Source organism: Balearica regulorum, chromosome 14, assembly GCF_011004875.1.
Source record: "Balearica regulorum gibbericeps isolate bBalReg1 chromosome 14, bBalReg1.pri, whole genome shotgun sequence".
In the NCBI taxonomy this organism is placed as follows: domain Eukaryota; kingdom Metazoa; phylum Chordata; class Aves; order Gruiformes; family Gruidae; genus Balearica; species Balearica regulorum.
This window is the reverse complement of record NC_046197.1, coordinates 525,975-550,787: the sequence shown is the minus strand read 5'-3', so window position 1 is coordinate 550,787 and position 24,813 is coordinate 525,975. Positions and strand designations below refer to the sequence as shown.

The 24,813-nt window shown below is 48.2% G+C and overlaps 2 protein-coding genes across 8 annotated transcripts in view; one reads left to right on the top strand and one right to left on the bottom strand.

Annotated features, from left to right (window-relative positions):
• The window catches only part of PSD2 (pleckstrin and Sec7 domain containing 2), a 91,321-nt gene extending 89,092 nt beyond the window's left edge, over positions 1-2,229 (top strand). For all 5 annotated transcript variants that reach the window (XM_075766544.1, XM_075766542.1, XM_075766539.1 and 2 more), the window contains one exon: positions 512-2,229. In XM_075766544.1, the coding sequence (XP_075622659.1) occupies positions 512-718 (207 nt within the window). In that variant the 3' untranslated portion in view covers positions 719-2,229. The remainder of the gene's footprint in view (positions 1-511) is intronic.
• Positions 2,230-6,115: 3,886 nt separating this feature from the next.
• Positions 6,116-24,813, bottom strand: part of NRG2 (neuregulin 2) — a 173,101-nt gene continuing 154,403 nt past the window's right edge. For 2 of the 3 annotated variants that reach the window (XM_075766569.1, XM_075766570.1), the window contains 6 exons: positions 19,792-19,815; positions 15,358-15,460; positions 14,320-14,443; positions 12,880-13,007; positions 9,995-10,219; positions 6,116-8,539 (listed from right to left, as the gene is read on the bottom strand). In XM_075766569.1, coding sequence (XP_075622684.1) covers positions 7,882-8,539; positions 9,995-10,219; positions 12,880-13,007; positions 14,320-14,443; positions 15,358-15,460; positions 19,792-19,815 — 1,262 coding nt within the window. In that variant the 3' untranslated portion in view covers positions 6,116-7,881. The remainder of the gene's footprint in view (positions 8,540-9,994; positions 10,220-12,879; positions 13,008-14,319; positions 14,444-15,357; positions 15,461-19,791; positions 19,816-24,813) is intronic. The other variant, XM_075766571.1, reaches the window with a different exon arrangement.

Here is a 24,813-nt window from a genome sequence, read left to right as displayed (position 1 = left end):
CTTACACAAGTCCATAAAAAGAGGGTCCATCTAGCCTTGTAATAAAGGTGCCAGGAAGAGAGAAGCCTCCCTTTATGCTGTGCTCTGAGGAGCAATGGGGGCACAACTCAGCAGTAATATGTGAATCACTGGATGGAAACAATGGCAGGCAGTAGTATTTGAACCAATTGAGGGGAACTCTTAAAATCAGGAAGGAGGAGATCTGTTGGTCTGGTTTTGCCTCCAGTATTCACCTTATACAATCAGAGTGGCAGTCAAGACCATAAAAGAGCAACTGGAGAATCTTGCACAACCCTCCCCTTTCTCCTCCACCCTTTCAATGTGGGTTGATAGGTCTTTGCATAGACCAGGCATTGTGCTGTGGTTAAACAGTACCTGTTGGGTGTGATTAATGGGATCCTGACGATAAAAGTTGGGTTTTCCTGCAGTAACAGATGGCATTGCCTCTGCTTTCCAAGCATGCCATGGCCTGTCCCTGTTGCCAGGCTCTCTGTTCCCTCTTTCCCTGCAGAAGAGCCGCTATGAGACGTACATCAACCTGCTGTGCATGAAGATAAAAGTCGGGACAGATGACCTGGAGAGAATTGAAACCAGTTTCTTCAAGGTGGAAGCTGATGACATTGCTTTGCGGAAGACACATTCAAGCCCTTCCTTGAGCCAAGGGCACATGGCTGTCAGCTGTAAGGCGGAAAAGGACATTTTAGAGCAGAACACTTAACAAGGAACGCGTGCACAGGGGGGATGAACCGGTGATGCTTTGCGCTCCTGGACTAGATCGACGAGCACAATTTTACCTAGGAAATTACATGAGCAAAACCGTAGACCTATATGACATGGTGATTGCTCTAGTGAAAGAAATCAAAGAAGCTTTAGTTGACACTCTCTGGCAACGCTGTGGCATTTCAGCATCATAGACACACCATCTCTTCTTCATCCCTAACAGTACCAGTGGCTTTTCTTTCCCTCCTACCGCAGCATGCACAACAAAGGGATTTGTGGGTTCTCCAAGGGCAAGATTGCTCTTTTCTCCACCAGCCCTCTCTCTCCTCCTGCTTCTCTCCCTGGAGTCCCCACCGGTTCATGTCCACAGTTCCCGGCAGTGCAGGAAACTCAGCCGAGATGACGGTCTGTGGCATCACCAGCGCTCCCAGAGAAGGGCACAGAGTGGCAGGGAGCATGTCCGTCCCCTGAGAGGAGCACTGTTCAGCATGTCGTGGTGATAGGACAGGTGACATCAGATAGTCACCGACCAAGCGAGAGGCGTCTTCAGCATGGCATGTGGGAATGTTATCTGCCCATGGCAGGAGAGGCCTGAAGTGCCCTCTGTCACCTTATCCTTTTTATATATATATATACATATGAATATATATAAATAAATATATATATATAAGGAAACTTTAATGTGGGTTTTTAACCTCAGTGTGCAAGTGAAGGAGAGCTGCCTGGGGAAGACACTAAGGACCGTAGAGGGTCTGACCAGCCCACCAGGATGTTTTAAAAAATGCAGTAGCCTATGAATCTCCCCCCCCCTTTTTTTTACTCGAATGGAAATCCCACCTGGCTTTGCTGTGAAACATCACTCTCCTGTTCCTGCGTGTTGAGACAAACTGGCCAAGCGGCTGCTTATTTAGCATCCATAGCATCAGTCACTTTGGATTGGAGGCACAATTGGAGCCATGCTTCTGATCCAGCTGAGTCTTTGTGTGCAGGAGCAATTCCACCGGCCCGTCAATGTTGTACTTCCTCCATTTTGCGCTGCACATGCTATACTCTTTTAAACGGGGAATTGTGTTTCTCTTCCTTTCTGCTGTCTGTGGTCCAATGATTTACTGTTGTCCTAGAAGTGATTCCTCTGCATTTCAATGTCACAACTGTCCTCCCACACTTTATTTATTTATTTCATTGTTTGGTTTGGTCCTTTATCTCAGATTGCTTTTTTTTCCCCTAGGTGCATTCACAGTAATCAAGTTCCAGTTTTAAAGGATCTTGTAGCTGCTAATTACAGTCATTTATTGCTTATATTTTGCAGCATTTTTTTAAACAAACAAGATTTATTTGGACCTTCAATGTTTGAGAGCCTATGGACTACTGTTTTCCATGATGGTTCATGACACTAAAAACCTCTGCCCAACTTTGTCACCTCTTCTTTTGTCTCTATTTCTTTGTACAGTTTGATAGTTTATTTGAAATGATGCACTAAGAATCATGTAAAAAAGAATAACAATAAAGCTGAATCTGTTGGTAAAGAGAATTGGTCTGAAGTACAGTTGCACCGTGTGCTGGATTGGTCCCAGACTTCACAACACTGGATGGCCAGCCTGACACAGATCTCCACCAGCACCTGCCGCATGAAAGCCAGGTTCCTGTGGACAGACAGCACCAGAAAATCTCAATGCCTTTCAGGAGTGGGCTACCAGCCCACCCATCCTCTGGGTGCTGAAAGCACTGGCCTGTCTGTGCTTTGGATGGATGGCTCGCCTGTGGAGCAGGTGTGGACAGATGGGCTGCTTTCGGAACAGACTCAGGTAACTCCTCCCTCCATCTGGTGCTTCCCAGGTCTGTCTGTTCACATGCAGCCTAGAGGTTGAGAGGAGAAAGATGCCAGTATCTGCACTGGTGGTTGGAGATGTTCTGGGAACTGTTCCCAGAGGAGCCCATGGCTACTTCAAGTGTCATGGCTGTTTCTCCAAGGCATCGTGTGCTTTGCTGTGTCAGGTACTGTACAGTCATCCCTTGCACTGAAGACCTCCAAGATGCTGCTACTCAAATGAAGTGTCTGGTGCCAAGACTCACACAGTGGAAGCCCGGGGGGAAGCCAGGCCCCACTCTTACTCTCCAAAATCCCCAGTAAGATTTTGTGCCTCAGCCTGTCATGTCTGACCATCCCCTCCAGCAGGTAGTGACATCTCCAGTGTATCTGAGGAAGCCACCAAGAGCAGCTCAGTCCCCCATGTCGAAGGTGCCGGTCTGCCATCCTCCATTGGGAGTAAGTTGCAGGGGGAAAGCAGGATCTTGCAAAGTCTCCTCTGGGCACCAGGAAAGATTCTCAGAGCCATGAATCTCACCACCTAACAGATGTGGAAAGGGGTGGCAGCTGGCATTAAACAGCCCTTGGCAAGACGGCTAAGAGGTTAATCTTGCACTTACTGACAACCAGCAGTTTGCCCTGATGTGCAAGTATGTATCCAGATGCATATGCATGTGCAGATGTGGTGAGCATCTTACCTACAAGAGGGCACTGAGAACACCCAAAAATGCCTTGTTTGACCAACCCACAGCCCCAGCTTCTGCCCAGGAAGAAAATGGGTTTTTTCTCCCTCTTTCCCTCCCTGGATGTAAGGGACTCAGCCACCCACCACTGAGAGAGAAGAGCAGCACCTCATAAGCATTAAGCAGCCACATCTTTTTCTCCTCCTGGAGGTACCAAATGCACTTTCTGTCCCAGCCCCAGCCTGGCTCTAGCAGGCAGCACGGCTGCGCTGGGGCTCAGACAGCATCCTCTGATGGTGCTGGTTCAGCCTGACCTTCCTGCCAGGCCCCTTCTCCTGGACACAACCTGACACCAAATTCATTTTAGAGGGACATTTTTTGGGGGGAGGCTTTGCAATCCCAAAGCCAGGATCCGATTCTCCTCTCCTGCTTGCATCACCCTGCCTGTGTCAGCGGAGAAATTCCCTCCCCTCTGGGAGGGCGGCAAAGGCATCGTACGTGCGGAGCAGAGCTGGCAGTGAAAATTGCTGTAAAATATTTACGGTCAAACCCTAGGAATCCACATGGCTGGAAATGAGGTGTCTAAAAATAAACCATCCAGGGAAAAGGAGAGAGATACAGGCTTCCTTCAGAGGCAATTGGAGAGAAAATTGAAGTAGTGTAGCTGCCTCCAAATATAGAACACAATTATGGGAATCAAGGGGCATGTTGAACAGGAAATCACCACAAGAAATCATGAGGCTGCCATGGCTTGGAGCTAGCAGTGTCTCAGCAGATGCAGAGCATCACAGACCCCTGCAAATCACGGAGCAGTAAAACATCCCCCTGTGCAGCGCAGCGCTGCGCAAACCTGCAGCTCCTTTCCGAGGGACGCAGAGAGCAGATCGCAGTGGTGATGCCTGGGGTGCATCAGCTGCACTGAGCACACTCCGAGGTTCAGCCACACCGTCGCTCTGCACCCCATCCCAGAGCATGGCAGCAGGAGGCCCAGGAGCTGCAGCCTTCCTGTAATGCCGGTGCTGCTGTGCCAGCCCTGGCTGGACTTCTCCACGAACAGAGCTTGCCAGCTCACAGATGCTGAGGAGAACCAGGCAGGAAGATGGGGTTGCTTTGAGAACCCAAAGGTCTCCCATCTCTGTCTTCTATGTGGCTGGTTTCCCCAGGGATCCTCACCCTCTGTGACCTCCAATGTGTGTCCCTTCCAGGGGTCAGGTGCTCTCTGCCCATTCATGTCCATCTCACCATGCTCCAGGAGCTGCTGGAGGACATAAGTTGGGGGTGCGGGGGACCAAAGGCAATGGGGAGTCGCAGCCTGTCCCAAGAGCAACAGAAGGGTGAAGAGTTGCATGGTACTGCTGCTTCCAGACAGCAAGGCTTGGGGCTGCACAGAAGTGGGACATGATGTGTCCAAAGGTTACATGGCAAATGTCACTCAAATCAGGACCTGACCCTACTGCCTTTATCTCCAGACCTGGGCATCTAAGATCTCCTTTGCACATTGCTGGGGGGTCACATGGGCCCCGCAGCAGGAGGGCACGATCCTTTAGCCCTTAACCTTTTGGAAAATCAGTGCTGAGATGCGTTTATTCAGAGTGAAGTGCCGAGCCCTCTGGTCTGGCTGAAGTTCCCACAGCACGTGCGATGGATATTAGGGGTGGCCTGTGACCCAGTCAGTCAGCTCCAATGCAATGGGCATCCTGGGAGTGCTGGAGCAGAAGCAGCCCAGGCTGTGGGTGTGCTTAGCCTGGTCTTCAGCACAGACGTCATTGTGAGTACCGGGGACTTCTCTTGTGCCTCTGTGCATTCCTATGGGGTTGACCCAGATGAGTGTGTAGCAGATCCCTCTCCTACTAGGTGAGTGCAGCTGGGACTTTTGGGCACCTGTTCATCTCACTGAGCAGGAACAAGGGAGAGGGGTCGAAGCTGGGCTGAGCCATGGGTGCAGCCTCTGGAACTGTGCTTCCTGTGAATACACCATGTTCTCAGTGATTCCCATGCATGGAGTCTAGCCAGGGACACAGACTTGCCATGGAAGAGCTGATGAGGGGACCCGTTTTGTGGGTGCACACATGTTGCATGGCAGCACTCCACTAGCAGAATTGGACCCAACACATCTCTACTCTACTGCAAAAGTCACTGAAATTGGTGCAGCATGTGAAGCTTGCACCATGCATCTTGGCCTTTCTTGGCACAACAGAAAGCTTCCTCAGGTGGGGTGAAGGGGAAACTACCAGTCTGCAGGTGGAGAAGGTATGGCATCCCCCCAGGAGATGTGTGGGTAGCACCCACTCAACTCAGTGAGCCTCCATTCCTGAGCCCTACAGTGAAGGTCAAATGTCCATGTCAAGTAGAAAAATACCCACGTCTGGGTCTCTATGGACATAAAGATGTTTACAGAACCAAAGCATCATTCATATGAGGACAGGCTGGGAACCTGGGACCATTCAGCCTGGAGAAGAGAAGTCGCAGGGGGAGCTATCCACGTGTATAAATACCTGATGGGAGGGAATGAAGAAGAGGGAGCTGGACTCCAGTGACAGGACTGGAGGCAATGGGCACAAATGAAAAAATAGGAAATTCAGTCTGAACACAAGACACTTTTTTGCTTTGAGGGTGACCAAGCACTGGCAGAGGTTGCCCAAAGAAGTTGTGATGTTGCCATCCCTGGAGATATTCAAAACCTGACTGGGCACAGTCCTGGGTAACTGGCTCTGGGTGAGCTGGTTGAGCAGGGGAGCAGATGACCTCCACAAGTCTCTTCCAACCTCAACCAGCCTGTGATTCTGTGTATGGTACCTGTCACAGCTCCCCACTTGCCCCCCAAATTGCCTGAGATTAATGCAGCCCACAGCTTGTTATTTCTTATTTTATTTATAATATAAAAAAATGTTCAAGTGTTAAACAGTCGAGAGTTCTGACATTCAGACAATCCAGAGCAAACTTTGACAATCATCTTATGACAAATTAGCAGAGTTTTCTATCTGACCCCATCATGGGTGAGGAATAGAGGGTTTAGTTACTTTATTGCTAAAAGTTAAATGAAATACACTGTCAATTGTTGTATTATCTTCTCAGTCACAGCTTCACCATGCATCCAATCTACAGTATCTGAAATGCAAAGGACATGCAGAAGTAAAAATATAAAAAGAAAAAAAATCAGGCTACAATGTAAACAGGTTTGCTGCAGAGAACTGAGGAGAGAGGGGCACTTCCATGGGGGATGCTCTGCCGCCTGGACACGCAGGACTGTCTCTTTGCGCCACAGAGCCGATGGCCAGAGCTGCTCCGAGTTCGGAAACACGATGTCCATCATCGATGGCAAGATGTGACGGTGACAACTGTCTTTACAATAAACGGCACGACGGTACAGAGGAATCTGCTCGCTGGGCTGCCCCACGCAGGGCCCTTCCCGGCTGACGCAAGGGTGACAAGTGGGGCCAAAAGCACTGGGGCTCCTGCCAAACCCCAGGGCAGCACAGCCGGCAGCTGCCTGGCACAGCGTCCAGGGCGAGCCATGGTTGTGCTGCGCCGCAGAGCCGCCCTCCAGGTGCCCTTCCAGCACTGCCTGAACCGCGGGCGAGCATGGCACGCAGGACACCGCAGCCCCGGCAGCCCTATGGCACCACGGCACACAGCGCCACGGCCAGCGCCCTACCATGGCTATACCGCTTGGTCAAGGGGACGCCACGGCCAGCACGGCACCGGTATGGCAATGCAGCCACAGGGCACCGCAGCTGAACGGAGACCACCCCGCTGGGACCACCGTGCAGTGCCATCTGCCTGCCAGGGCTGGCTTCGGCAAACTGGATTCAACCGTAGTAATGGGGCATTATTTCACCGCGTCCATACGGGTGTCTGCCTTGACTGACTACAAACCTGTGCCGACCCGACGTCAGACCCGCAGGTGACATGGCCAACGGTTGAGAGCTATATTGTAAGGGCTGCTGCTGCTGCATGATTTCATTTTCTCTTCCTACCTGTGTGGCAAAAGAAACTATTTCTGCATTTCAGTACGGTGCTGTGGGGTTTCTTTTCCTCCTGATTTAAGCAAAAATACAAGTATTTCACAGGGCAAGACAGATCCCCGTTAGACATGATAATGGAAATGCTCCCACTCATGTCCTTGATGTGTGTTTAAATGATACTTTAAAGAATAAGATCATTAATAGCAGGGTACAGGGCAAAGTGGCGAGGCTGTTTTCTTCTGACGGAAGAGTGCCCTTGTGACAGGTTGTCTCCCAAACAAAAATCTATGATCTTAAAAATGCTACTGAAACAGAATCCTCAGCATGAATCCCAGCACTAGCATACAGCAAAAGGCACCACGATAGTTTTGTTTTCTATTTTTAAGTAGTCAAAAATTGGCCCACTTTTTTTTTTTAACTTTATTGTTTGTTCTCTTTTCTTCTTTTTTTTTTTTTTTACTTTTTTTTTTTCTCGGAAGCTGTAAATCAAGACATTACATATAAATAGAGATTCCCTATAAAAAAGTCATTGCCGTTAGCTATTATAAGACAACTTTGCTAAAATGAAAATAAAACATTTTATTTGTTATATTTTTTCCCTCTTTTATATAAAATAAAAATATTTATTTTTGTTTTGTTTTGTCTCATCTCCCTCCTCAGGCTCCTCCATGCGGGTTACGTCTGCGGGCGCGCATCTGGGAGGTGCCTAGAGAGGATCCGGGTCCGGTTTGGGCGTCGTGTGCGCCAGGCTGCTGCGCCCGCTCTCCCCGTGAGCGCTGTGTCTGCTGCAGGAGTAGTGAGTCCGGCTGTCACCTGGCCGGTGGAGCGGGGGCGACTCTGTGTGCGCCGCCTCATTGTTCTGAGTGCTTAGGAAGGGGGTGCTCTCGGCCACCAGCTCCTCGTCAGACTCGCTGTAAGAGGCGCTGCTCAAGGAGAAGGAGTCCCGGACGGCTCTGGCTCTGTGAGGGACGTGCCCGTTCAGTTTGGATTTTTTCCACCGCCTGTTGCTGCTGGCTGTTTTCTTTGGCTGCTCTAGCGCTGTGACGTACTCCTGCGTCGTCTCGTACTCGTCGTCCTCCGTGATGCGGAAGGGGCTGGAGGGCAGGCTCCCCATGCTGTCGTTTAGGCAGGTCTTCCTTTGGTAGTAGCTGTCGTACCTCTGCGCATCCTGGAAGGGGAGCTGGTACCGCCGCAGGAGGGGCTGCTGTTCCTCCACGCGGAAGCTGATGGGGGCCGCCGGCGGCAGGGAGACGGCATGCGCCGAGTTGGGGGAGGTGATCTCGAAGGTGGGCACCTGCGCGGCCATTGAGTAGTGGAAGTCAACAGGTGACAGGCGTGCTGGTGTGGTAAGGGCCGACACGTACCTGAAAGAAGCAACACTTCTGTTTGGACACCGAACCACCCCAAAAACTCCAGCTGCACCTGCGTTCTGCCCAACACCTGGCACAGGGACCCATGAAGCCTCCAGCACACCTGGTCCTGGAGCTTGGCACCTCTTGGGTAACCAGGCAGAGGGACCTTGTGCCACTGTGCTGAGGGAGGATGAGCTGCTGGCTTTGGTGGGCGCATGGGCACCTCGTACCATGCATCCCAGGACTGCCTCTCCCAAGGGTCTTGATGTGCAATTCCCACCCTGCATCTCTGCAAACCTTGCAGCACCTCCCAGCAGGCTGAGCAAAGACTTCCCTGCCTCTTGTCTGCCTGCCAGATGCTCTCTGTTCCCTCTGCAGCTGCCAGGCTTGTCTCTGAAGAGGTCCCCAAAATGCCCTCCCTCTGCTCAGGTCACAGATGGGGAAATCCTGAGCGTTGCTTCCTCTGACTTCACAAAATTCTTGTGTCTCAAAAAGGCATCTACCACTTTCATCTACTCTAGTGACAACATCAGTGTGGCAACTCAGGTCTGGTCTAGCCCCTCTCCAAACAGCCCTTCCTGCGGCATTGCCTCTTGCTAAGGAGCAGATTTCATTTCCTCTCGATAGTGCCAGCTGGTGTCTCTGCTCACTTCAGGCTGCCCAGGCTCCCTGGCACCTCCTGTGCCTTTTTACCCATGTGTCTTGTGAAGTACGAGACATCTGTATGAGCTGGGTCAGCCTGCCGGAATGGACCGGGGACAGGAATGAGTGAGCGGGAGATACTGCCTCTCTTCTCTGCCCCATGAACAAGTCCCCCTGCCTTGAACGGTAACTGCCCTTAAGCGGCCATGTGGCCAGCCAGGGCCGCCCACGGCTACCCGCAAAGGGCTGGAGCAAGGGTGGAGATGTGCTTCTGCACCATGAGGAACCAGACTGAGGAAGAGGATCACTGTTGCTGCCTCTCACTGGCTGATGGTGTCTCAGCTCTGCAGTTGTGTTCCCGGAAGGCTGGGTCATACAGAGCCCTGTCCCCAGGCTGTGCCCATGTACAGCACCCCTGCTCGCCAGGCCATCCAGGACTACACTGAGGATGTACTTCTTCTCCCCATATACCTCAGGGGCCAGATCCTGCCTGAGCTGCCAGCCCACCAAACTGCCTGGGGTGTGCTCTCAGCCACTTTTTCTTCACCAGCTGCTGACTGCAGCCAGGTATTTTCCACTCCTCTCATCCCTGTGCTCCAAACCTACATCGCCAAGGTGAACAGGGAGCAGTGCTTGCTGCTGCCCGTACCAGGGTGGCCTCCTAGGGTAGTGGCTTCCTCTGGTAGGACCAGAGCTGGAGTTTCTCCAGTGTTACCACAGGACTGCTGCTCTAGGGCTGGGCACAGGCAAACATTTTTGTGTCTGGCACAGAGGGCACGGCTTGCCTCTGCTATGCCAGGGCAGTGCCAAGCAGTGGGGTCTGACCTCTCGCTGTGCGGTGAGTCCCGCAGAGAATCCACCGAGTCACGATACTGCGTCATGGGCCTCCGTGAGTCCTCGATGCAGAAGGGGGCCCCACGGCGAGCCCGTGCCTCCACGCACGCAGGGCTGTTGCATTTACTGGTTCCCACTGAGGACAACATTATCCCAGACTGGGAATCTGAAGTCAGGCTCTCTGTCCGCTCCAAGCTCCAGGTGTGGCTTTCATGTCTGTGGACCAAACCGCATATGGACAGTGAGCAAGGAATCTCCAAAGAGCCGTGCGCAGGCACGGCCGCGCTGCACTTCCGTCCCCTTTCTCTCTCCCACTAGGACACCTCTGGCCAGGGATGCCCAACTTCCCAGCCCTGCCTTTCATTTGCCTTTCTTTGCTACTTCTTGGAGATACGATTAGAAGCTAAAGAAAGGCAAACCAGTGCATACCAGGTATTTATCACACCACCTCCTGGCAGCTGGGACAGGATGGACAGCCTCTGGAGGGAGGCCAGGGCAATCCTGCTTTGTGTTTGCAAAGCGTTCTGGATGTGCAGCAATGCACTGGCTGTGCCAAGGCAAGTCCGCAAAGGATCTTCAAATGTGCCATCTGCATTGACAAGTGACATCCCCTTCAGAAAAGCTACCAGAAAGGAGCCAGAAAAAAATTTTCAAAATTACTTCACCATCAGCAGAGAAAAGCATTCCAAAGGTAGATCTAGATGTTCAGTTTCCACTGGTTTATAAAAGATGTTGGCAGCAAAACATTTTAAGGTGCTAGACAAAAACTATGATGTGTTGGCTAGACCTTGCTGAGCACTTGGAGACCCACCTGCCCTAGTCTCGGTGCAAAGAGGACATCCCACAAGGACTCACCGGGGACACACAGGGCCATAAGCCAGGTCACCCGCACCACGGCCGCCAGGCTGAGCCCTCTCCATCGCAGAAATATGTGATCCATGAGAGCAACAGCTCTGAACTCCCAAACTGCACCAGGTGGAGCCATGCCGGCAGAGGATTTTGGGTGGGGGTTTGCAGAGGAGAGCAGGCCTCATTAAGACTTCCCAGAGACTTGTTAATTATTGATGGCTCCAGACACATGCTCAGCTGCAACCACCACAGTCATTTATAACTTCAAACGGTGTCCTCGTTAGAGGCACTGATCAAGTGAAATGGAGCCTGATTATGGCAGCAGTTTGCCTCTGGCGTGGCTTCAAGAAACACCTGCTCGCTGCACTTGACTCAGGAAGATTAGGTGGCAGGTAGCCAGGGCCAGAGGCTATGCAAGGTAGGTGCCTCCCCACAGCTATTGCATTGATGCTGCCCTCCAGACACACCTTTGCGTCTTCAGGAGGTGCCCAGAGATGGCCCCAGGGTCCCAGGACTTTGAAGTGAGCATGGAAGGCCAGAAAGGTGCTCCTGCAGGCACAGGAGCTTCTGTGCATCTGGCTCAAGCTTGCACACGCGTAGCCAGGGTTGGGCTGCAGTTTGTGAATTCAGAAAAAAAACCTGGAAAACACACTGTCTAGCTCACCAGGGGTAGGATTTCTGGGGACAAAGGCAGTCATTTCCAGCCCAGCAAGTCATTCTTGGCTCCCTCTCTACTTGGAGGTCTAGACAGAGGAGTCAGGGGAGGAATTCCCCTGAAAACATAAGTTCAATATCTGAAGTTGATCTAATGATATCTGAGTACAGTGAGATTACTTGCTCATCCCTGATGAATGCCTGAACCCTGAAGAAACCTGCCAGGGACCATCTTTGAGCTTTAGCTGAAAGGATTCATTGCTTCCCGGATGAGTGGAGACAAACACATCGGGCTAATGAAGTAAATAACACAGGACATCTTTTGCTTTATAAAGTCAATGCAATGTGATCTGTACGTCATTGACAGGTTGTAGATATGCCCTCCCTGCACCTCGCAGTCACTTTTCAAAGGCAAGTGCTCTCCTAGGGAAACACCGTGACTTACTGGAAGAAGCACAAGAGCTATGTAAGAGGAAGAACCTAAACATCCAAACTTGAAACAGCACAGGACTTTCTCTAGAGTATTTGAAGGACTTTTCTGGACATCATAAAAATAGGGAAGTTCCATCTGCAATTTAAATGCTCTCAAAAACCGTGAGAACTTCAGCTTCCAAGCCATGCTGCTCATCCCCCGTTGGCTATTTTGAAATGTAAAAAAAAAAAAATTACATCTCATCCTGTGTAGCAAGAATGATTGGTACTTTCCTGCTAGCCCCAGTTTTCCTGAAAGCTTCAGAAAGACTTCCAGTGAAAGAGGTGCCACCACCTCAGAGGCTGAGATTCTAACACAACTTTCTGGACTATGATAAATTGCTCAGGAGTGTTTTTTCTGCTGAAAAACTGTGACTGCCAAGTCAGATCCTAACTTTGAGGAACTGGCCAAAACATTCTGTGGTATTTTGTGTACTTTGCTTTCCAGAAAGGAAATACATTCTAAATATATCAAGCATGAAACAAATAATCTGTGTGTGCTTAATGAACTATTGCAGGTGTCCAGTGTGGTTGCAAGCACAACTTGCAAAACCTTTCCTAGATGTATCCTCCCATTTGTGTCTCCGCAAAGCATGAAAGCACAACTTCATTTCCTCCTAGAGTCCAGCTAGGTCAGCACTGCACGTTCCCGCTGGCACCGTGCTGGGGGTTCCTGCTGGCACCTTGCTGCAGGTCAAGGATCACACCTTTCCACACCTCTCACTAACGAGCTGTGCCAGCAAAGATCTGCAGTGTCGACATGGCCTGTACGCCAGTGTGGTGACAAACATCGAGTAAACACAGAAAGGGAGGCAAAAGGAAAACATTTAACTGGCTTTGAATCTCACGGCGTCCTAAGGCATACAGCAGGAGAAAGTTCAGGGGAAAATGATATACATCACCTCTGGCTGGACGTTGGAGTGGCTGTGGAGCAGTGATGAGATGGGGAGCAGGAGTGACTTCCCGAAAAGGTTGTCTCTGTTTCCCTTCGGATCACATGCTCGGTGGCAGAAACATTCTTAGAAATATACTGTAAAATATGAAGAATCACACAGATCAGCCACCAGCTTGCCAACGCTGCCACAGCAAAATTCTGAACCACGCTGGCTCGATTATTTCTGGTGAAATCAGATGAGGACTGAATGAACCCGGCAGCTCCGCACCCCAGGGAAGGAGAGAAGGAGGCTGGAGGCTCTTCTCTGCCTCTGCACTTGGGACACCGGCACAGCGCCATGGCACGGAGCCTGCAGAAGGGTGTGAAGAGCCAAGGGGTTCCCCAGAGGACACTGGCACCACGTGAAGCTACTGAGCAGAAATCCATCTCTGCTCACAGGAGGTTACAGACCTGACAGAGTAACAGCAAAAAGACAACCACACGAGATCTGCCAGAGATATGAGTCCTACAGAAAATCAGGTGTAATCCAGATCTTTATGCTGAGGTATTCATTCATCTAACAAGAAGTACTGCTTTTCACAGGGACACTAACCTCTCTGGGGGAGTCAGTACTTTGGGGCTAGAGGGCTGTGGTTCTTAGATATTCCCTTTCCCTCTTCCTTCATGGCTGGGATTCAACCTAGCTAAATATTAACATCCAAAGGGTGACCCAGCAGAGCTTGTAACTGATTCATTGTACTCATTTCAATCAGTACTTTTTGTTTCGCTCTGCCTCCCCCCTCCCTTTTCCTGATCCCTCTCAATGCCTGGGTCCAGCAAGGCACTTAAGCACGTTGATGGTCTGATGGAGTTCATGGAGTTTGATGGGAATCTCATGTGACTGAAGTCATGAGAGTGGCTGAGCAGCCCTTCTGGATCCGGTCCTACATTCTTAGATTGTTCACATTGGCGTGACACTGTATCCCACCAGGACATCCCACCTTGCCCAGGACGCAAGTCTTGGTGTGGGCAGGTGGGCTAATACAGTGCTGAGCAGATCACCACAACATGGTTCAGCATGACATGGTCACCACGGTGGCTCCGATCACCACCACGCCGATCACATTTGTCAAGCTGCAAAGTGGGGTTTGATGGGAAAGCTTAACAAACAGGAAACATCGGGAACATCTCTCTTAGAAGAGAACAGGATCACGCTTAATTCATCAAAACAAGCCTGTCCCAAGGGTCCTAATCTCATCCTGTGCTTCAAAGTAAAATCAGATTTCACTTCAGATGTTGTTTTTGGAAACGTTTCTATGCAGAATCTCATCTTTTTTGTTCAAGTTTGTTAGTGTTTTGCTCCTCATGCACATGCACACAGGTGTGTAAGCATACACATCCATGTCAAATCCTTGGCAGAAAATAGGGACTTGATAACATGCAGGGAGATAGAGACAAAAGATCTTACATCGGCCATTTGGATTTCCTCAGGATCCAAACGTGGATGGCTTGGCCCGTTCGCAAGGCTCCTGTTCTGATGGGCAGGGCACATGTTCTGCCGTAAATGATTATGCATTTGTTTTCTTTGTTTCCTTTAAAACAGAAAGCAAAAAAAATCTATTAGGAAGACTTATCTCATGGGCTTTCTGCCCCCAGGGACACCTGGGGCACGCAGATGATCGAGAAGGCAAGTCTCGGGCATACTTGATGTTTCAATGGTGTTTGTGGAAAGCTGTAAACAGGAAGAAACAAGGCATTGAACATATGACACTGTCTGCTGCTTTTTCAAAAAAAGGTGAACGTTTCTCACCATGGCGAATTTGGGAAGCTGGGTCCAGGGTGCCCTCTTGCAGACAAAGCCCAGCACAGTGCAGTGGAGCCAGGGGGACCACGGCGCTGGGAACGGGGGAGAAAAGTGGGAAGAAGGAAAAAGGGGAAACAGGTGCTGGCTTGGCCGTGGTGACAAGGCACTTGACCTGTCCTGGATTAAGCACAAAGTGGCAAAGCCTACCCGTGCCCCTGGGCCCACTCCACAAGACCCCCTGTGTCCTGGAGCACCCTGAGCTAAGACGAGGTGCAGCATAAATAGGGAAAAGGTGCTGTCCGGGCAGGGAAGGCTTGCCATAAAAGACATCCCCAAGCCTCTTGTTCCATTGGGATTGCTCTGAAGTCCCTGAAATGTACATGGCTGAGCCCACAGCTCCTGCACAGCAGCCCAGTGTGCTTCTGCTGTCAGGAGAGGAGCTGCTGGCTTGGGGGCAGCTTTTCCCAATGGGTCAAATGATGCTGATTCAGCAGTTAAGCAAACGGTCCCAGGAAAACATCCTGCTCAGGCACAGCCTGGTAGATGGCTTCACTGGCCTCCTTCGGGACACCTTCCAAGGAATGCCACAGAACAGCATCTACTTAAAATAGTATTTGGGTGAAGAGTGTGAAAGTGTGAAGCAGGAACACTGCCACTCAGTAACCTCTGCCCAGTTATTGTCTGGTAACCACCGATACTCACTTGGTTTTACAGTAAGCTACCACACAGACGATGCCCACCACAAGCAAGGCAACACAGATCCCTGTGATGGTTAAAACTCTCTTCTGGTAGAGCTCTTCTGCTTCTGCAAATGGAGAGAAAGAAGCCAGTTACAAATGGGCTCCAGCACCAGGGATGCGTCTGGCTGCACAAGAACCAGCACTGCGTGTGGGTAAGATGGAGGACAGGGCTCGGACAGACCTCCTACCAATCCATTGCCCGTCTCTCATAGCTGCCCCAAACCTGAGACAAGCTGGCCCAACCTTGCTCACCCCTCAAGAGACCTTCACTCCTTTTGTCTCTCTGCACCTTTGCCCTCTCTTGCTCAGTGGCTCACCCCTTCTGCGCTCAAATGTGCTCCTCACTTTCTCTTCTTCTCCCGCAGCATAACTAGGTGACTAATCTCAAAAAGCCCCATGACTGTCCTCTCCCTTCCAGCAGATCCCCCCTTCTCAATAACTTAGTAGCCTACCAAGGAAGTCCCCAAGCATCCCCCACTCACCACGTACACGCATGCCCTGTGATGCTCTCATCACAGGCTCTGCTCTGACGGACTCAGAATGCCTTTTCCTTGCAGCGGCTGCATGCCCTGGAGCTCAGCGGTGTGCTAGAAACCACCGAGCAACAGTTCCCAAAGCATGTAGGTGCTGAAAGGGACATCCTAAAACAGTCAAAAAGCAGAATGAGGATGGAAAAGTGATAGCGCATTAGACAAAGAAAAGAGAATGGAGTAATTAAAATACAGTAACCAATTACAGTTATGGATTTTTAATGAAACCCTAGGAAGTGATTAATTCCATTGCACCAAGTAACTCAGATGCACACGCAAAACCCAAGCAGCGTGCTGCTGCTTCTCTCAAACATTAACATTTCTCATGGACTACCTTTCAAACCAGAAAAGTCCGTCACTTGCATCAAAACCCAGACCATGCTGGAAGTGAGGTAATTCATTCACATTAATCAAAGCTCCAAGGAAATGCTAGGATGACACTTGCAGTGTAACTGAACTACACCTCAGCAGCAATCGCACAGCAAGGACACGTCTTCCTCTCTGGCACCAGAGCAGATGCTCTTCTCCACGACATCCAGCAATCTCCACTAAGATCAGCAGAGGCAGTTTGGTTATCCAGCTGGATGACTGAGAGGAGGATTCAGCGCACAGCTGCCATCAGCATTTTAGTTCAGCATCTATGAATGATGCCCTGGTGCCCCCATACTATGTGTTAATGTTAAAGTTACTGGGATTTGTGTCTTCTTCAATATTCATTGTAATATTTTTTCATATAGATTAGGCAATAAAACTCACGCCATGGTTGCTGTGCCTGGCATGGTTTACCATGCCATGCTAATTACTTTGAATGGACCATATGCTACCCCCAGCGCTACCAAACAATGAAATGCAAAACCAGAAGAGAAACAGGTCATTTCCCAGAAACCCCTGGGACTAGACTTTAGGAAAAAAACAAGGCAGAAGCAATGAAACATTCCAGATAACTGAATATTTAGACCAATTGCAGCTTGCCATTTTAGGATGGAAAAAGCATTTTTGGAAAGAAAAAAATAGTGCTAAGAAAAATGCTTATCTCTTTCTGATTCTCAAAGTGGGAATGAAGAAAGATTTGCTAAACAAGGGCTGAGAATGACAGCCCTGGCCTGAAGATGCAGAACATAATCAGCAGAGCTTGCTTCGTGCCTCTGCTGCAAAGCTACAGTTTAAAGAAATAGGTTTCCATCCATTTTGTTTGTACGCTGGCCTTGGGCTTCATGAGGCACTCAGGTGTTTCCATCTTGTCCCACCATTTACTAGAGAGGTGGGAAGCCAGAGCTATCTCACGGTGGTGTGGACCAGGAACAACAGGTCATGGGTCTCACTTGGGCTGAAGGTTACTGAGCTGCAGCAGCTTCACCCCATGAGCCAGAGCCTGTACGACCTGGGACCTGCTCGTAGAGGGAGGGTTTGGGTGCTGGCTGACCTTATACTCCTCGTGTTTTACTACAAGGAACCAGGTGGAGCTGGCATGGGGAAAGAACTCACTCTGAGATGAAACACCTCCTTCAGCGATGTGTTTCCCTTGCACGGATACCCTATTCCAGGCATCAGCAACCATGGCAGACAAGTTTTCTTGCTTCTGCACACCTCTGGGACCTGGATTCCAGCTATACAGCTCTTTCCTTCACACAGAGTTTCAGATATTTTATCAGAATCAGGAAAACCAGCTAGGATCATGTCCTGGTTACGGATGGCACTGGGCAAGAATTTTGCTCCTACCCAGAAAAAACTACTTTTACCAAAAAAAAAAAAAAAAAAAAAAAAAAAGGCTGGGCAGGAGGTCAGTTTTCACCATGGAGCCATCCATCAAGCCATTTTTTTTTCAAATAGTCTTTACCAGCTATGTTTTTTTGCTACAAAGACTGTTTTTCCAGGCATAAATCGTCTTTGAATCATGGCAAGGGAGAAAGAAATATGTTTTGTTTTGGTTTGGTTTTTTTACCTATTACCTACATGAAAAATTTTTTCTCCCAAGGCTCAAATCACAGCCTTTGTTTTGGTAATCATGTCAGTGTGGGACTCTGGCATGTCTGACTGTCCTGAACCTTCACCTGAATTGCATGGGGAATGTTTCAGTTCATCAGAAATGCAGATTTAGCCTCTCTGTCTTGAGCTGACAGCTCTGCTATGTGAAGCAGTGAAGTGTGAGGCTGTGCGTCACTGCTGCAAAACTAAAAATGAAATGACCAGCTGATAGTACTTTACCTTGGCTCCTAACATCTCATTAAAGTTGATGCTCAATAACACAGTATCTTCATGTTGCACAAAACCATCTCAACAGTGACAGAAAGAAAATAAGGGAATGCACACTACAATTTTGTATTTGAGAAGGTAAGATCCTGGAGCAGGACTTGTCCATTTGTGTCTCTATGCTCTACAAACACCACGTCTTCATCAGCAGCATCGTCACTCTACAGCAGCAAACACTATGAACAAACCATGTGGTGCCACACAATGCCGACAGAATCACAGTCCAGCCATGGGTGTCACAGCAACACATGAAAGTGAGAGACGAATGACAGAGAAGAGACGACTGCAGACTGGGAACAGGATGTGTGCGGTTCTGTGATGACATGGAGAATGGATGAGGAAAAGGACAAAAGGTCAACAAAAAAGGGATGTCAAAAATCCTCAATTTTAAAGTTTATTTAAGTGTATTAGCATTAGCAGCACCACTTTCTCTGAAACACCTGACCACAAAATGCACGCGTTTTCTGCAGCAGGGAAGAACTTTTCGGGGATACACACCAATCCCAGTGGATCAGGCATGCAAAACCGAGAGGAAACAAGTTTCTCCAGCTTCAGTTAGTGCATGTCCCTCCACCTCAGGGACCTGAGAAGACAATTTAGGATCCAGAAGTGAAAGACTGGTGTCCCCATACCTCTAGTAAATGGAATTGAAGCGTCTTCATGTGAAGATCTGCTCTGGCTGACATTGCCGGGTCAAAGTTTTAAAGATAACTCTCTCTGCTCTCATCTGACCAAGCCCTCCCTGCAGCTGGCCTGTACTCTCAAGGGAAACTTACCCTTAAGGATTTGATTTCCCAGGTGCTTACTCAGGAGATACTTGATATATTTCTAAAAACAGACTGAGGAGAATGGAAGAAAAATAATATGATTATGAGCAACTGGGCAAGAGCAGGTAACTGCTCAAAGGGCTTATTTTTAAAAGCATTTAAGTTACTGCAGTGTTTTTCCAAACTTTAGCTTGCCACCATACTCAGCATTACACCCTCCACTCTCATGGGAGACGACTGACTTCCCTAGGCTCACTGTTTTCTAGACTAACTCATCTCATGCCACCTTTCTTGGAACAATTTCCTCCCAGGCAAGAAGCAGAATAAGCCACTAACCTTCGGGAGGAGGAAAGGCACAGCTTGTCCTGACCCTTCGTAGGATCCAGCGGAGGTTAGTGCGTCTAGGATGGCAATTTCTATAAAAGCCCTGATCTTCCTAAAACTTGCCCTCCCGTTCCTGGAATGCCTGCCCGTTCCCAAGTGGTGCCTGCTGGCAACCTTTTGGATGGACACAAACTCCAGCTTGTCAGCTAAGTACATAAAAAGCATGTTGAATGAGGAGACGTATGGCAATTTAACATCCCAGTCACGCCACACACACCAGGCTGCTGCTTGAAACAAAGAAAAAAGTGCTGCTAAAAATACACATGCATTTTTATAGGTTTACATTTAGATTTTGTGTTTTGCTTTGTTTTGTTTTGGTTTGTTTTTTTTTCAATCCAAACATCTATCTCAGTGCCAGGGAACAGAACAGAACAGCTGATTTTTTAATCATCCCATTAAAGCCATAAATATAATGTGGGCAGCTCTTAATGGCTTCTGATTAATAAATGAATGGTTGTTCCATACCCTTTAATTCAAATCCAAGATGCTCTGCCAATGCAGAAAGAAGACAAGGAAGAGAAAGAGAAAAAGAAAAACAGGTCTGTCAGAGATCTCTAATATACAAACACACACACTGTGCAGTTACAGCAGGTTAGCTTTTCTGTAGGCTCAGCAGCAGTTACACAGAAGACAGTGTATGCCTCAGAGCATTTCAAATTCCCACCAGAGCTTATATCTTATGTAAAGAAAGACCCAAATAAATTGCAGTGGAAGTTAATTATGAATTCTTTTAGTTAATTATGAATTCTTTTGGGATGAGCCATGTTTGTTAGTACCTGATATGGAATTCACAGTTTAGGCAGGAAAAAAAAAAAAGAAAAAAGAAGAAAGAAAAAAAAAAAAAGGTACACTTGTTCTGAAACAACTCCTGACAGGTCAAAACACATAGAGACTGCATGAACCTGGTAAAAAACATTCATTCACTTTCTACAGGCAAAATATGCCCTGCGTGGTTTCACATGCCCCTCTCTGCCCGGTGGCCTGTGCACCACAGAGCGCGGGGCAGACAGTGGTGCAGGCACGTGCATGGGGCCCTGACGTCTGCCAGCATGGTTCTGCTGCCCGCGACCTCAGGTCTGGCCTCGGACATGCAGCATCTCCTGGCAGCATTGCCCGTAAATCACCTGACAGTGTGTCGATTGTGCGAGCACTGTTGTTGGAGGTACAGACCTGCAGTTGAACCACCGATGCTGCAAGTGATTAGCTGCCCAGGCAAGGCAACGAATCCCTTGCGGATCTAAAAGTACAAATTGCACTGAAAGTTTCCCTCAAGTCTGTGATCTTCCAAATTTCACTTCTGCTATGATTCTGCATTGTTTTAGAAACAACAAGCATGCTGAAAAAAACACAAATTGGAGCATCTGCTTTCACATTCATATTCATTACAAGTAAGATTGCAGTTCATCTTGCAGAGATAGTGCTAAGCAAAGTAGTTTACCTAATGAATCAAGAACGCAATTATCCAGAAGAGGTATCCTGAATTTTAGTAACTTTCCTGGTACAAGCCTCACCTAAAGACAGGTTTTTTACATAAACATTAAAGTTCTCCATGCTTATCATTGTACACAAAAGTGAGCGCTGCTGTTCCCAATCACCATACACACAAGATGATTCGCAGCTTGGAGATGTCCAAATTTATTTACTGTATTTTCCATAGGAACTTCTTTTTGCTGCACAGAAATATTGGCTTTCTTTTGCAATGCTGTTCAAAATGTAGGCAGGGGAAATTAGCACTAATCATTATGGAACATGTAAACACGTTTTCTAAAGCAGGTTCTTCTCTTCAAATCAACGTTGATGCTTGGGGTTTTTTTGAGGGGTGGCAGGAGTTGGGTGGTGTTGGGTGGTTTTTTAAGTTTGTATAATTTAAAGCTGCTCTCTGCTTAACATCTCGTATTTGTGCAAAAAGAACGGCAAACTCTACCATGCATTTCAGTCATTTTGTACAAGTTGCAGTGACATGGACACAATGTGGTGGGCAGCAGAGAACTGGACAGAATACATTCATCCTAAACCTCTTGGTTATCACACCAAGTCTTGACTTTCCTAAGGCATGCTACCATTACACACATTGTTTCATCTGACACTATGACAAATGCTTGTAGAAATACATTAAATTTCATCTATGCACCTGCGCTATTGATCCATTTGATAGCTGCATACAGCCTATACTGCCACATTTCCTCCTTGTTCCACGATTTACTGCAACATCTACAGCTACAAATGGATGCAATTCAAAACACTTCCATGTTTTTTTGCAAACTCAGAAATGCCTGTGCAAACAGAGGTGGTAGGCAGGACCTGAGGAACTTTAGCCTTCCCACTCTCCCTCTCACACCAGAACTGCAGTTTCTTTTGGCTCCTCAGCGCCATGAAGCAGATACAGCCAGCGGGCTCAGTGGATCTTAGCTGCAGGTTTCCTGAGCAGGAGAGAAACCATGCAACCATGCAGCAGCTGGAAAGTATGTGCCTGCCTATCCCTACAAACCCACCAGCAGTTTTGCAGATAGAGGAAGCCTTACCCCAGCCTGTGCTACTGCATCTGATGTCCATCGTTACTCAGCACCTCTCTATCACCATTTCAGGCTACAGACATTGCTTCTGCATCATCACCCATAACTGAACACATCAAATAGGGAGCCACCCTCCCCTTCCCCTGCCCAAGACTTCCTCCCAGCCTGGGCAGGGATTGCCTGCTGTGCTGGGACAGTGAAGGAGGAGATACCTCTAGAATAGGCTGGGATTTGGAGGGTTTGTCTCTTCTCTAAAGAAGAGACTGTTCAAAATTATTCCATGTTACAATCCAGAGGCTAACGAGATTATCCCAGCTGTGGGAAAAACGTTACTTCAAAATGTAATCACTCTTCATTTAGCAGAGGGGTATCATCTTCACAAACATAGTGTGTGCCTATTTCATATCAACAATATGCCGCTTGGTAGCAAACATATTTGAGAAATCAAAACTTCTCCTAGAGACAACAATTTATTTTGGGCTGGAGCAAAAGATATTTCTGACTGTGTACCATGTTTGAAAGAAGTCTCCTTTGCTTTTTTAAGAGGTTGATCAAGAAAAGTAATACATCTCTAAAAGCATGGGGTTATATCTGCTGCTAGGTGGAGAAGATGCTCAGCATGACATGTAGCACATGCACTGTGTCCTGCAACAGTTCAGTCAACCTGCATTTTACTCACCTTCCCAGTTAGACTGGCAGTCCAGCAGACTTGGCTGCTGGGGATGCCTAGAACCCTTTGGGCAACAGTCTCCTCTGCAGCCATTAACTACACAGAGGGAAGCATGAGGTCCAGGTAAGTCCTCCAGCTCCTTAGGATGGTGATTGACTCCACGCTGATAGCGGTGGTTGCAATGGGGAGGTGTATTGTATCCCAGGCTTGTGGCAGAGGGAGCCTTTGGGACAACTAAAATTAAATGGATGAATCCCATCTGTAGACACAAACTGATACATGCCAGGAGTGCTGACAGAGTGTGGCAGTTCTTTCCAACTCCATTGGAAACAATACATCCAGAGGCTACTAGATTATGAGATGGTTGCTCTAGGCTGAGGAAATGGGCATATTATTTTTCTCACATCATCAACCTACTGTCTGAACTCCACACATGCTCCCCGGTCATGGTAAGGAGCACTCAGGACCTGAGCACCCTGGACTGCTGTGAGACTCTCCAAACTATTTGAAGTGGGGACATGCTTTTTGGAAAATCTAATTCCAAATGTACCTGCTGAACCTTTCTGAAAATGTAAAGATAGAACCCATTCTTCCTAATGCAGCCAACAATGTTAAGGAAACAGTATCTACTGGGCTCTTTAATACATTACTTTGCAGTATTTATGTTATTTCTTATGCCTAAAAGCTAAACTGGGCTCTTCTATGTTGATCCCAAAAGAGACTGGACCAGTAGTTTGGAAATGTTTAAATACATTTACAAATGTGTGTGTGACAGAAGACTGTCCAACAGAGAAGGGCAGTGATCATGGGAGAGGTGAGGAAGGTAAAAAGGGAAAAAATATGAAACACACAACAAAAATGTTTCATTTTCACACTCTTTGTCTCAGCTGCAGTGCGTTCCGGTTGGATCCCATCACCCAGACTGGTACCACTCAGCTGTTCAAAGCAGGGCTTGCTGAAGCGTCAAGTGATGCATGGACCTTACACTGAAGTCCCCCAAAGGCTGGCATTCAGCTGAAGTGGACTGAAAGAACTTCATTGGATTTAGGTACTACCAGTAGGGTGGGTACCCTGTGGGCCCACTCTCACAAATTTTGTGGTGGATTTTTTTCTTATCATCAGACAGAAGACAAACTCCTACACTTACTTGATCCACAGTGACTTTACGACTATGTTTTTTCTCTATAATGTATTTTACCTGTTTTAAAAGATGAACAGACAAAAACTATCATCTAAAATATCCTTACAGGCATAACAGCTCAAGACAAGATGGCTCTCACTGAACTGTAGATTTACAGGGTGATTAAGAAGGATAAAAGCCTCAGGAAACAGCAGTGAAAACTGGGCCTGTGCTCACATGGACTTCAGGTTGCCCAAGAACATCATTAAGATGTTGTTACCACATGCATCGTTCCCCCCAAAGATGCCTGGGTCCCACAGACGGCTGTCTGGGTCACAGAGCCGTGAAAGGCATGAGACAAAATGAGGAATTAACATCTGGAACCAGCAAGACAGACTATTGATAATAAATTGTACTGACAAGAGTAAAACTTGCAGCACCCTGGTCCAGGCTTCCCCCGGGGTACATGGAGCAACACAAGACAGTCCCGTGATGCTGGGGATGGGGGACACTGTGCTCGTGTTAAGGGATGGGCAATATGTGGGGCCTCCAAGTACAGAAAGTCTGCAAACTTTCCATAAACTGCACAGCCATTTAGCTTGCCCAGTACTGTATCGATAAACATAATTCGGTAGGCCTCAAGAGTCCAGATATGTAACAATAGAGTATTAGCAACCTGCTGTGGATTAGCGTGTAATTAACTTCAGGAGATCCAAATGGTAACCTGTACTGCCATCCAGGGGAGAGGAATAACCCATTATGATAAACCACAAATGCCCAGGCACACCACAGTGTAGCCATCAACCTGTAATTAAGTGGTCAGTGGTTATCATGTCATTGAAAGGAAGCTTCAGAATGCTGGTGGAATTTAAAATTCTGCTAAATATTGTTTTAGGGCTCAGATGAGTAAGAGGTGGAGGAGTAAACAAAAAGGTAGGTAAAAAAAAGAAGTATTCTTCTGCTTATCATTTTCATATCGCGATCAACAGGTAGGAAACTACTGCTGAATAAGTGAATTGAAGTGAACAGAGAAGCTGAAATTCAGATCCAGATCTTCCCAGAAGCGCTTGAAGTGGTACATTTGTCCCTCTGCTCATGGGGACACTTCAGTTCAGGGTGAGGAGTAAGTGCCCAAACCCACGTGCCAGAAGGGTCACTTTCACACATCAGGGTGATGACCAACA